Source organism: Eulemur rufifrons, chromosome 9 (genome assembly GCF_041146395.1).
Source record: "Eulemur rufifrons isolate Redbay chromosome 9, OSU_ERuf_1, whole genome shotgun sequence".
In the NCBI taxonomy this organism is placed as follows: Eukaryota; Metazoa; Chordata; class Mammalia; order Primates; family Lemuridae; genus Eulemur; species Eulemur rufifrons.
In genome coordinates, this window is record NC_090991.1 from 7,283,461 (window position 1) to 7,297,532 (window position 14,072).

Below are 14,072 nucleotides of genomic sequence, written 5' to 3' on the forward strand. Positions count from 1 at the left end.
TGTGAGTTGGGCATTTGGGTTGATTCCACATCTTTGCAATTGTGAAATGTGCTGAAGTAAACATTTGAGTGCAGCTGTATTTTTGATAAAATGACGACTTTTCCTTTGGGTAGACACCCAGTAGTGGGATTCCTGGATTGAATGGTAGGTCTACTTTTAATTCTTTGGGGAATCTCCATAGTGTTTTCCATAGAGTTTGTACTAATTTGCAGTACCACTAACAGTATATTAGCGTTTCTTTCTCTCTGCATCCATGCAGCAACTATTGTTTTCAGGCTTTTTAATGAAAGCCATTCTAACAGGGTAAGGTAATATCTCCTTGTGGTTTTAATTTGCATTTCCCTGATGATGAGTGATGTTGAGCACTTTTTTTTTCTGATTTGCCTGAGTTCTTTGGAGATTCTGGTTATTAGCCGTTAATCAGATGTATAGTTTGCAAATATTTTCTCTCATTCTGTAGGTTGTCTGTTTGCTCTGTTGATTGTTTCCTTAGCTGTGCAGAAGATTTTTAATTTAATCAAATTCCATTTATTTATATTTGTTGTTGCTGTGATTGCCATTGGGGATATGTTTATAAATTCTTTGCCTAGGCCATTATCAAGAAGAGTTTTTCCTAGACTTTCCTCTAGAATTCTTATGGTTTAATGCCTTAAATTTAAATCTTTTATCCATCTTGAATTAATTCTTGTGAATGGTGAGAGATATGGGTCCTGTTTTATTCGGCATGTGGCTATCCAGTTTTCCCAGCAACATTTATTGTATAGGGCTTCTTTTCTTCAGTGTATGTTGTTGTCTGCTTTGTCGAATATCAGTTGGTTATAGGCAGATAGTTTTATGTCTGGGTTCTCTGTTCTGTTCCATTGGTCTATGTCTCTATTTTTATACCAATACCATGCTAATTTGGTTGCCATAGCCTTGTAGTATAGTTAGAAGTCTGGTAATGTGATGCCTCCAGATTTTTTCTTTTTGCTTAAAATAGCTTTTGCTATTCAGGCTCTTTTCTGGTTCCAAACAAAGCATAGAATTATTTTTACTAGATCTATGAATTATGATGTTGGTATTTTAATGGGGATTGCATTGAATCTGTATATCACTTTGGCTAGTATGGACATTTTAACAATGTTGATTGTGCCAATCTATAAGCATGATATGTTTTTCCATGTGTTTGTGTCCTCTGCAATTTATTTCCTCTGTGTTTTGTAGTTCTCCTTGTACATATCTTTCATCTCCTTAAATAAGTATATTTCTAGGTATTTTATTTTCTTTGTAGCTTTTGTGAATGCTACTAAGTCTTTGATTTGACTCTCAGCTAGACTGTTATTGGTATATAGAAATGCCACTGATTGATTTATGCCCATTGATGTCACAGCCTGAGACTTTGCTGAATTTATTTATCAATTCCAGGAGTCTCTTGGTGGAGTTTTTGGGGTTTTCTAGGCAAAAAATCATGTCATCAGCAAAGAACAGTAGTTTGACCTCCTCTTTCCTGATTTGGATACACTTTATTTCTATCTGTTGTCTGATTGCTCTGGCTAGGACTTCCAGCTCTATGTTGAATAGAAGTGATGATACTGGGCACCCATGTCTTGTTTCAGTTCTTAGTGCGAATGCTTTCAACTATTCCCCATTCAGCATGATGTTGGCTGTGGGTTTGCCTTCTATGGATTTTATAATTTTGAGATGTGTTCCTTCTATGCCTAGTTTGTTGAGGGTTTTTATCATGAAAGCATACTGAATTTTGTCAAATGTTTTTTTCTGTATCTATTGAGTTGATCATATAGTTTTTGGTTTTGCTTCTGTTTATGTGGTGAATCACATGTATTTACATATGTTGAACCATCCTTACATCCCTGAGATGAAGCCCACTTGATCTTGGTGGATTATTTTTTGACATGGTGCTGAATTTGGTTTGCTAGTCTTTTACTGAGGATTTTTGCACCTGTATTCATAAGGGATATTGGTCTGTAGTTTTCTATTTTTGTTGTGTCCTTTCCCGGTTTTGTTATCAAGGTTATACTGGCTTCATAGAATTTGTTGGGAAGAATTCCCTCCTTCTCAATATTATGGAATAATTTCTGTAGTATGGGTACCAGCTCTTTGTATGTCTAGATGGTAGAATTCAGCTGTGAATTCATAAGGTCTACATACAGTTGAGAGGGGTTAAAGAAGAGATTGGCAATCACTTCTCGCCCTTTAGGCTAGGATCCAGCGTGAAGACAAGATTGGCAGTGCACCCTGGAGGAGAGGCTGGGAGCAGCCCAAGGGAGGGCAGAACTTTAAGAAGGGCCAAAGGGGCAGGAGGAGCAGTTTCCCCTGGAGGGAATGAGGCCAGGAACAGACCCCATTGCTGGGGGTGGGAGGGGAACATGAGAGTGGGGACAAGGCTGCCCAGGGAACACCAGAGTCAGGAGTGTCTTGTGTGTTGACAATAAGAATCCATAAACACTCACACAAGAGCCATCGATGTCCGGGAAGGGTTGAGGAAGGGAGAGAGAAGAGCTAAGTCACGGATCCCTGTCCATACCCTGCTGACTTTGCTCTTGCTCCCCTCTTTCCTAAGAGGAACAAACGTCTCCTGCCTTGTCCTCTAGGCTTCCCTTATTCCTTTTTCTTACTACCTGTTTCCTACCTTTCTCTTTTTCCGTCCCCTCTTCTTGCCCAAAAGAAGTGAAGTGGGGGGAGGTGGCAGGGTCAGGCGTGGCCAAGGAGTAGAGAGAGGGTATCCTGGGTCCCCTCCCCATCACAATCAGCCCCTCAAGTTGCCTGTCTCTCCATGGGCCCTCCCTGCACTGTCACTGGGTCACTGGAGGCTGTGGCTTAAGGCAAAGCAGCAGCAACTTCACTATACTAAGGCAAGAAGGTGAGGCCAAGTCTGAGGACAATCAGGTTAAAGTTTCCCACAGCCCCACCTGGGGTGCACCTGCCAGGAAGGCTCCTGCTGCCACTCAGGCCTCCATACCTGCTTCTCGCTGCCGTGAGTCCGATCATGCAACATGCCTATGCTTGCTCCCCTCCAGCTGCCGTATCAACCGCATCCTGGAGTCCCCGCGGGGAAACGCTCTGCTGGTTGGTGTGGGTGGGAGCGGCAAGCAGAGTCTGACCAGGCTTGCGGCTTCCATCAGCTCCATGGATGTCTTCCAGATCACGCTGCGCAAGGGCTACCAGACCCCCGACTTCAAGGTGAGATGGCCGGGCGGCCGTGGTGGGGAGACGCAGCCTCCCTCCGACCACACACAACTCCCCGTCATCCGTGGTCAGTTCTCCAAGTCCTCAGCCCAGAGTCTTCCCTTTGTCATCTGCCCATTTTCTTCTTAGATTCTAGGCTGTGACGTGAGTGGCTCCTTTCTCTTTAGATGCGGCCTGAGAACAGGTGGCCTTTCCAAGGTCTGCCTTGGTGAGGCGTCAGCTGCCCTAACTGCGTCTGTGGGGCCTCAGCTCTCCCCCGTCAGAAGCACATCTGTATCACATTCAGCACACAGCTTGCCAGCAGCTCCAGTAGACTTAGGAGGAATTCCGAAGGTCTGCCCAAGTTTCCTAAGAAATTCATATTTTAAAGGACAGGTTCAGTAACCACAGGCCCCTGAGACCTTCGATGACATTTCCTGGTTTCAGACCGCAGGCACTTAGGAGTACCCATGCGTGCTCTGGAAAGTGAAGCGAGACCTTGGATACAGCCTTGAAATGTCATTTTGTCCAGTCCCCGCCCTTTTCTCCATGGCCACAGCAGTCATAGGAAGCCACGGTGCGACTTCTATCAGGATGCTGCTGCTGCTGTGGCTGGGAGAACTCCAGCCAGCACTGAGCCAGGCCCACCCACCTGCCCTCGTAATCTCCCGGCCTGATAGGAGAGGCTCATCACGGCTCTGAAACCACAGCTCAGCCTCTCGATGACTGGCTAAGTCTAAAGTCATACATCAAGTTCATAGTAGGTCTTTCTTTAGCTCTTCCAAAAAAGACAAGATAGTGTGATAGAAATTATGCATTTACAGAATGATCTGAGATGGTGGGTCTCTACCTTGGCTTTGTACTGGAATCACTGGGGATCTTTGAATAATGGTGATGCATTTGTTCCATCCCCAGATATTCCGATTTAACAGATCTGGAATAGATTGGCAATCTGGGGACCACGATTTTTCAAAGTATCTTCCAGATGATTCCTGTGAGAGTTGAGAAACACTGTCTTAGATCATTCTGTAAAAGCATAAGGTGGGAACCATTGATCTAGCAGGAAGATTAATATCTTTAAAGGGAAGTTACTTGGACCTTGAGCTAGCCCTGTGGTGAAGGAATGCATGATGCTCTTAGGGAATAGCCTGAGTGGTGCTGAAGAGAGAGGAACAACCTAAGGGACTGATGGCTGAGTCTGGCGAGGGTCATACTGCAAAAGAGCCAAGATTGACCAAGCTTAGCATCCTAGCCCCAAACTTCATCCACCTGCCGTTTTGAATGGATATGATTTCCTGTGGGTGATTGTGTGTTGCGTGTGTGTGTCTCCAATATATTTTTTCAACAAAAATCTTTTGCTGGAGCTAGTCATAAGAACACAAGACACTGCTATCATAAGATACATTCATCTCTTCAGTTAAGACCAAGAGCAAGCACTTGCCTTCTGGAGCAGGTCATTCGCTTGTATGAGGATATAAGTAAAACAGATGAATAGGAGACCACTTCTGGCCTTTGAGAATCTGTAACCTCTTTGCACAAAGCAGGCACTCCAAAGGAGCCACTGCGGTTGGATGGATTAAAGGCCATCCCTTGTAGTTTAACTTGGCCACCTCTGTTGGCAATGAGGCCCGGGAACAAGGTGTAGTTTCCTCCCTATCAGCGCTGCAGAGCACTCCTCCCTGCCTTGCGTTGTCACTTTGCTTTATTTCCCATTGAAGTAGACAAAAATATAATAATTCCATCCCTAGAGAGTGGGTTGGGGAAGTCTTTCAAGGGGACCTTCTTCTCAGCGATCTCTGATATTGCTATTCCTGCAGGTGGACCTGGCCAGCCTGTGTCTGAAAGCCGGGGTAAAGAACCTCAGCACGGTGTTTCTCATGACGGACGCCCAGGTGGCTGATGAGAGGTTCCTCGTGCTCATCAATGATCTCTTGGCATCTGGTAGGAGACTCCTTGCACTTTGGTGTCTCTAATAAATTCCCCCTGGAATCAGAACTATTCAAAGGTGGAAACTTGGTCCTAGATCAGAAGAGCTAGGTCAGAGAAATGAGGAATAAAACTGATATAGCAAAGGAATGGTTCATCAAGGCCCTTCTCAAGGTTGATGTTGGGCCCACTGTCCTGGATCTTTCATTCTCCTTTCATCACAAAACAGTCAATAATCTTAGGGCTCTCTTAGTGAGGCCAGATCTGATTATGGGAAGAAGAACAGGTGAAGGGGCTGGTGATCTCCTGAGCCCAGAAAGAAGGTGCTGCCCACCTCCCCATATCCAAGACAAAGAGAAACCAGACTGCATGTACTTCAGATAGATTAGGCTTTAGCAGGAAAATACACACATGCACACCTAAAACTTATATAATAGGGCAAGATTACTTTACCAGTTTAATTAACTAATGACTTAGAACCTCTTGGAAGCAGGAATAGATGTAGAATATCTCCACATAGCTTTTCTTGGTCCCCAAAGAACTTGGCAGGGGTTGTCAAGTGCCCTGTGACACTATCTGTGCAAGGTGGGACTTCAGGAGAAAGCTCAACCCTTGATACTTCATTGTTCTTATTTATTTAGGCATTCAGGAATTATGGCAACCATCCCCCCCACCAAATTTAAATATATACATATACATATACATATATATGTGTGTGTATATATATGTATGTATCTCCAGGCAGACAATACAATGCATAAATTATGCATTTATATAAATGTGTGAGTTTTTGTCAATTAAAGAAAAAATATGCTTTGCTGGTTTTAAACTAAGTGCAGCATCTGCAAAACCACCTTTTAATCTGCATTAAGAAAAACAGTCAGTGTACAAATGTTCCTGAACAAAATTCCTACCTCCAGAGCTGTAGCGTGTTAAAAGCCCATTTCTCCACAGTCCACCCCCTGGCTCTGATTAAATACTCTTTATTTTATGAAGTCCAAGGACCATGATCACAAGCACCTTTCTCCATAGTCTATCCCATATCATAAGTAGTATAAAGTAATATATTTCAGGATGGCTCCTGACAATCCCTAGGAATTTCACTGCTTCACATTTTATGGCATTGTGCCCCATGTCATCTTATTGTCACTTACATGGGGACCCAGCAGTCCCTGGTCCATACCATACACTAGCAGGCACCATGAGCAATCTTTGGCTTATTTCAGATGAGAATCCATTTCCCAGGTTCCTTACTGTGCTGATTCCTTGCATTACATTGATCCCACACTCTCATTTCTTTCCCACCCTGCCCTATCCAAGTTAGCTTTATATCCAGGAGTTTGCCTACTAACTTTTTTCCTCCAATGCAACAAATTTTCCCTTTCCTAAAATACTGTCTTTTTAACATCTCACTACCTTCTACAATTGTATTTAGCCTACAACACTGCCTCATCTTTTATTATTTTACTAAATAATGAGAGAGAGGTCCAACTGACCTCCCCTGAAGCTACCCTAAAGCCTAATTTCTAAAACAACTGAAGAGAATAAACCTGTGCTTCCAAAGACATAGCTTCAGAGATGCTAGGCATGTTGCCAGTCTCACAATGTATTTCAACTGGCTCAAATCTAGTCAGGTGACCTCCCCCTAAAATAATGTCTGAGACAAAGAAGTTGTTACATTTTTACCAATTGAAATTTTATTCCTCAATTATTTTTAATTTTTCATTTATAAGACAAGTTTTTTCAAGTGCAAATGAATTTCTGAAGCCCTGCCAGTGAAAACTTAATGTAATCAGCCAGCTCCAAAAACTTAGAGTTTTAGGCTCACCGGTCCCTTTTAAGGCTTCTGTATTAAAAAAAAAAAAAAAAAAAAAAAAAACCAGCAAGTGCCAGTACCATGCTGTTTTGGTTACTATAGCTTTGTAGTTAGTATAGCTTGAGGTCTGGCAAAGTGATGCCTCCCAATTTGTTCTTTTTGCTTAAGGCTGGCTTGGCTATTCAGGCTCTTTTCTGGTTCCATACAAAGCATAAAATTATTTTTTCTAGATCTGTGAAAAATTATGTTGGTATTTTAACGGGGACGGCATTGAATTGGCAAATCACTTTAGGTAGTATAGACATTTTAACAATGTCGATTCTGCCATCCATAAGCAGGATATGTTTTTCCATTTGTTTAAATCCTCTGTGATTTCCTTCCTGAGTGTTTCATAGTTATCCTTGTAGAGGTCTTTCACCTCCTTGGTTAAATATATTGCTAGGTATTTTATTTTCTTTGTTGCTATTATGAACAGTATTGAGTCTTTCATTTGATTCTCAGCTTGACTGTTGTTGGCATATAGGAATGCTACTGATTTGTGTACATTTGTGTACATTGATTTTGTAACCTGAGACTTTGCTGAATTTGTTTATCAATTCCAGGAGTCTCTTGGCAGAATATTTGAGTTTTTCTAGATATAAGATCATATCATCAGCAAAGAGCAATAGTTTGACCTCTTCTTTCCCCACTTGGATACCCTTGATTTCCTTCTCTTGCCTAATTTCTCTGGCTAGGACTTCCAGCATTGTGTTGAATAAAAATGGTGAGAGTGGGCAACCTCATCTGGTTCCAGTACTACGAGGGAATGCTCTCAATTTTTCCCCATTCAGTATGATGTTGGCTATGGGTTTGTCATGTATGGATTTTATAATTTTGAGGTATGTTTCATATATGCCTATTTTTTTAAGAGCTCTTATCATAAAAGGGTGTTGATTTTTGTCAAATGCTTTTTCTACATCTATTGAGAGATCATAAGGTCTTTGTTTTTGCCTTTATTTATGTGATTAATCACATTTACAGATTTGTGTATGTTGAACCATCCTTGCATCTCTGGATGAAGCCCACCTGGTTGTAGTGAATTATTTTTTTGATGTGCAGCTGAATTCAGTTTGCTAGGATTTTATTGAGAATTTTTGCCTCTATATTTATAAGAAATATTGATGTGTAGTTTTATTTTTTGTTGTGTTTTTTCAATGGATAAGAATAGAGAACCCAGATATAAAACCATCCTCATATTGCCATCTGATCTTTGACAAAGCAGACAAAAACATACACTGGGGAAAAGAATCCTTATTTGATAAATGGTGTTGGGAAAATTTGATAGCCACATGCAGAAGTCCAAAACAGGATCTATATCTCTTATCATTCATGAAAATTAATTCATGATGGATAACAGACTCAAACCTAAGGCATGAAACTGTAAGAATTCTAAAAGAAAATGTTGGAAAAACTCTTAAAGACATCAGCCTAGGGAAAGAATTTATGATGAAGGCCCCCAAAGCAATGATAGTAACAACAAAATAAATAAATAGAACTTGATCAAATGAAAAATCTTCTGCACAGCCAAGAAAACAATCAACAGAGTGAATAGACAGCCCACAGAATGGGAGAAAATGTTTGCATGCTGTATATCTGACAAAGGGCTGATAAACATAATCTACAAAAAACTCAAGAAAATCAGCAAGAAAAAATCAAACAACCCCATTAAAAAGTGAGCAAAAGACATGAACAGAAACTTTTCAAAAGAAGATAGACCAATTGCCAAGAAACATATGAAAAAATGCTCAACATTGCTAATCATCAGGGAATTGCAAATCAAAACCACCATGAGATATCACCTAACTCCAATGAGAATGGCTTTTATCAAAAAAATCCCAAAACAACAAATGCTGGTGTGGATGTGGAGAGATAGGAACACTTATACACTGTTGGTGGGGCAACATCTATGGAAAATAGTATGGAGATACCTGAAAGAACTAAAAGTAGACCTACCATTTGATTTAGCAATCCCACTACTGGGTATTTACCCAAAGGAAAAAAGGACATTTTATTTAAAAAAGACACCTGCACCCAAATGTTTATAGCAGCACAATTCACAATTGCAAAGATGTGGAAACAACTCAAGTGCCCATCAATACATGAGTGGATTAATAAAATGTGGTATATGTATACCATGGATTACTACTCAGCCATAAAAAAAAAAGATGAACCAATACCTCTTGTATTAACCTGGATGGTACTGGAGACCATTATTCTAAGTATCGTAAGAATGAAAAAACAAACACCATATAGACTCACCATTAAATTGGAACTAATCGAACAACACTTATGTGCACATATGGAAATAAAACTAGTTGGAAATCAAGCAGGTGGGAGTGGGGAGAAGGCAATGAGTAAAGTTACACCTAACAGGTACAATGCACACTGTCAGGGAGATGGGCAAACTTATAGCTTTCATTCAAACTGTACAAAAGCAATTTGTGTAACCAAAACGTTTATACCCCCATAATCTCAGAAATAAAATAAAATAAAATAAAATAGCAAGATTTGTATACACAGGTTCAAGTGGAGATACAGTTAAGATTAACACTTTTTTCTTCTAATTCTCATCCCTTTCTTTCTTAACAACTTCAACAGGGAAAATTAGAGCATATCATAGTTCTAATTTTCCCTGTCAAGTAATTTCTGACTGAAAAGTAACTGACTGCCAATCTAGTCAAGGCTTCAGGGATTCCTCATAACTTCACTATCTTCCAAATTTTTCCATTTTGTGGAATATGCAATTACTTTACCCTTGAATAACACAGTAGGGACTAGAAAACTGTAACTTGGGCTACCTTTCCTTTAACTCATTCCTTTATAGTTATGTGCAAGTCCTATTAGGCTAGATATAAAGGTATGGTGAGTGAATTCCACTGATGCAACTTTCTTCCAAAACATCTCCCACAGAAAACCAATGATCTCATGACATAGGTTTCCTCTCACACTTCTTTAGCTCATTGTTTCATCCCGTTTTCCTGGCACCATTTCTAACAATCAAACCATGGTGGTAATTTGGCTCATGAATCCCACTTCTAACACCAGCCATAGTATTTTAAAACCCACCTGATGCTGTTGCATCTCAAGGGAGTTACAGATTGACAAGAAGAAATCTTGCACACAACATAAAAAATCTTAAATTAAGTTCCTGGTTTCATTAGAAAAATATACATAATTGTACAAGAAGCAAAGTGGTCACCCAGGGCAGGAGCAAATGAAGCATATCTTTGAGTCACTTCCCTTGGCTGCCAGAGTCTTTAATGGGTGTTATGCAGCTATTGGTGACACAGTGCATGAAATGTAGGTCCTTTCTGTACCTGAAAGGTTCCATACTTGCTATTTCCTTATTGACCTGGTATAATAATCCCTGAAGAATGTACACTGACCATCAAACCCAGGTACTTAAAGAATTCTTGCAAAAGTTGTTCTGTGTTGCTCCTTGACCCAAACTCAGCATCAGAAGGCCCCATTCTAATTTAGAGGGAGAAATCAGAATTATCCCCTGGCTTTTTAGGACAGCACCTCTTCCTCCAGCTTCCCAGCCTTCTGAAAGCTCATTTCACTGTGGTTCCCTGCCAATTAGCACTAACCAGCTAAGAAGACCTAGTGATGTAAGGCACTCTACTCATCTTTCTTTCTCTGACACCAGCCACTCCAAAAAACCCTACAGTGAGCACCAGGTGTGATGTCCCTTCCTCTCCTAACTATGACATATTTTGTACTTTCTTTTTCTTTGGGATCTTATGTTAAGAGTTTCCTTTTGTTTTTCAAAAGGCTTAACTGCTTTATTCCAAAATTACTATTTCTTTTCCCTCGGCCAGGCTAGATAACTTTCCATTCATTCATATATTCAATAATTATTTATTAAGTTCCTATGCTCCAGTTACCAGGTATTGTGCTCAAAGATGAATAACATATAGCCTCTGTGTAGTCTAGTGAAAGAGTTTATAACTATTTGGGTTCCTTCTCTTCTAAAGTCATATTCCTATTCATCTCTGAACTAGACTGTCTTCTTTATATTTGGGTCAAATGCCCTCTTGGTATATGGAACATGAAACGATCACCTCATGTTCCATGTGTTTAGGATGAGGTCCAGAATTGACATGTTAGTGTTTTACACACGTCACATGAGAAGGCAGAATCTGGAAATATCTGTAACAAACTTGGCATTGGATTGTTCTCCTCCACTGAACATCTGGAACTGGACTTACCAATCAGTCATCTATGCTGTTAAATAAACTGAATTCTGGCCCAATCTCTCAAAAAGTTAAAAAAAAAAAAAAAAAAACACAAAGCTTGGGGCAAAAGAGCAGCCATCAAGCACGCACTGAACCTCTTGGACATACTTTGTGGACTCATTGGACCTCTCACCAGACATGTCCTCAAACTACAGACAGTGGAACTTTAAACTGGCACCTGTTTGGTTCTACAGCTGCAAAACAGAAATTCCCAAAGAGTAATGCAAAAAGATGCTGGAGTAATCAGACTTTTCTTTTCTTCTTCTGGTACTAAATTGTTTTTTTTTTTTCTTCTGTGGTACTAAAAGCTATATCCAAGTTAGTTAGGAATTTGTGTCTTGAATTGCTAACATTTCCCTTACCACCTACATCCAAGAGATAATCAATTGCCACCAATTTTCCCCTAACCATTTCTGAATCCATATCATCTCTATCCTGACTACCACTGATCTTGTCTTTTGCTTCAACAAAAGGACACTTCTTAACTCTTCTCCCTACCTCCCAGATATCCCCATCCAAACCATTCTCCTCACTGCTTTCAAAAGAGTCCATCTAAACTAGAATTCCTTTATTAGTTCCCAACTGGATGAAGAATAAAACCCAAGCCTCTTTAACCTGTTACCTCCCCTCCTTGTGAGCCTTACTTCCCTTATTACTATCTTGTAATTCTTAACTCCTTGAAGAAACACACTATGCTGTTTCCTGACATCCTTAATTACTTACGCTGTTCCTTTTGAACCTCATCCCTTTCCCCTTCTTTGTCTGTATTAACTTCTGCTCTTAGTGGAAGACTTACCATGGGTGTTATCTCTCTAGGAAATCATTGATCCACTGTCCTCTCCGTGTTCTTCGCACTCAATGGCTGCACGTGCCACCATTGTAGTGAAAAAAGATCGCAACCATATGAAAGGCAAAGACTGTGTTGTCTGCTGTTGGTTACTTGTATGTTACTAGATAATCCAGAGATACAAAAAGAAGGATTAAATACCTACCACCCAGTTTAGGAAATAAAACAATATTGATATATCTATAAGCCTCTGTAGAGGCTACGGTTTTTCGTTATTTATATTGTCAGCACTTAATACATCTCCTGGCCAATAATTAACTTTTAGGAGGTATTTCTTAAACTGACGTTGGTAATATCATGAGAATGATGTGCCAGCTTACACATGTTAGAGATTACTGTTGGGCATGGGCTTTGGAAAGTTTTCCAATGGAGAAAGGACAGGGTACTGAAATAGCCACCTCACTCCCTTGCTTTTTCTCACTTGAGACCAGGGACATGTTTTTTAAAACTAGCAAGCTTAGAGGTGGTCAAAGCCCTTAAGCCAGTGTGAAGCTAACTAGTTCATGGAGAATCTAATCCTTAGTTTTGCCTTTTTTATGATGAACCTCCAGCTAACTGAACCATGTTAAATCATCCAGATCTCTTCCCCAAAAAGCAGTCGTGGCCTCTGAAGAATCCCAGACTAACATAGAGACAATGGTGACTAGTCTGGCCTCAAAAATATTAAAAATTACAATATTTCAATTACCGCGTGAAGCCTGCAAGCGCTTGGAGTCAGAAATAGGGTTTCCCAACTTTAGGTCTCAGGAGGAAATTTTTCAACTATTTTAAATAGCCTCTACTTCCATTCACATCACAGAGTCCTCTCTGGCAGTTCAGTTTCCTGCTTTCAGCATGACTGCCTACGTCACACAACAAGTGACAGCAGTATCGTCAGGAGGAATTAGAGGAACAAATCTGAAAATGCATACTTTGCTCCCACTTCAGAGGTGTTCAGCCCCAGACATTCCATCTAGCGGTCTTCTTCTTCTAGGTTCTGGGGATCTTGTGACGAACACCGGCGTCACGTGAGCTTAGAAAATGTCTCCAAGTGGCCCAGGTGCTTTCGACATCTTGGCAGTAAGGGTGTCAGTAAACCTGGATCAGCAAACTTGTTCTACAAAGGATCAGAAAGTAAACATTTTAGGCTTTGCAGACCACACGATCCCTGTCGCAACTACTCAGCTCTGTCACTGTAGAGCAGAAATAGCCAGAGACAATACGGACATGAATGAGCATGGCTGTGGCCAATAAAGTTTTATTTACAGGCCATAAAATTTTAACTTCACATAATTTTCATATGTCATTAAATATTATCATTTACACTTTCAGCACATGCTAAGTATCATTTTATTTTCCTAGCAGTTTCCTCTGACCCTATTTTTATCAAAAGAAGCTGAAATGTGTTATTCCATTAGTAAGATCTTGATTTTGACAAATTATAGTACAGGGTATTTTACGTGCGTGCTATTAAATATATTAAAGAATGTAAACTATATTTGTACAATTTGTACAATTAAGGGAAGAAAGTAAATGATCACTTTCATGATAATTCTTTTTTTTATTTTGACCTTAAATGATTAAGGCTAATGAGCATAAACCTCTTAGGAGACTGCTCGCTGGGTTAGTCTGTCAAACTACGAAGACCAGAATTTGCTGGAAAGTTGGCATGAGTTTTCTCCAGATGCAGTAGTTCCAGAACGTGCAGCAGCTTCAGTGACGGCTAGAAGCATAATTTCCGCTGCTCTGATTAGTTACAGACCATTTGCCAAACCGCTCCCTTCGAGGACCTCACCCAAGTCCAAAAGGATGTAGGGTGGTAAGGTGGCCCCAGTGACTTCTTTCAGCCCTCATACTTCTGTGATGCTGACATTTCAGTTATGGAAGAGGGAAGAAGCATGTGGGTATGGACAACTTTAAAGGGGTGTTTGTGTAGGATTCCAGGTCCTGATAGCCTCAATAGCTCCCTAAAGACTTGTTCTAGAAATGTGAAAAATTTGCTTTTCCGATACCCATAGAATATCCTGGAGTAAACCATATTCACCTTCACATCATATGCAGT

At 40.4% G+C, this 14,072-nt stretch overlaps 1 protein-coding gene across 1 annotated transcript in view; it reads left to right on the forward strand.

Moving 5' to 3' along the window:
• The window catches only part of DNAH9 (dynein axonemal heavy chain 9), a 306,203-nt gene that overhangs the window by 171,613 nt on the left and 120,518 nt on the right, over positions 1 to 14,072 (forward strand). The window contains exons 44-45 of the mRNA XM_069483261.1: positions 3,018 to 3,180; positions 4,983 to 5,106. Coding sequence (XP_069339362.1) covers positions 3,018 to 3,180; positions 4,983 to 5,106 — 287 coding nt within the window. The remainder of the gene's footprint in view (positions 1 to 3,017; positions 3,181 to 4,982; positions 5,107 to 14,072) is intronic.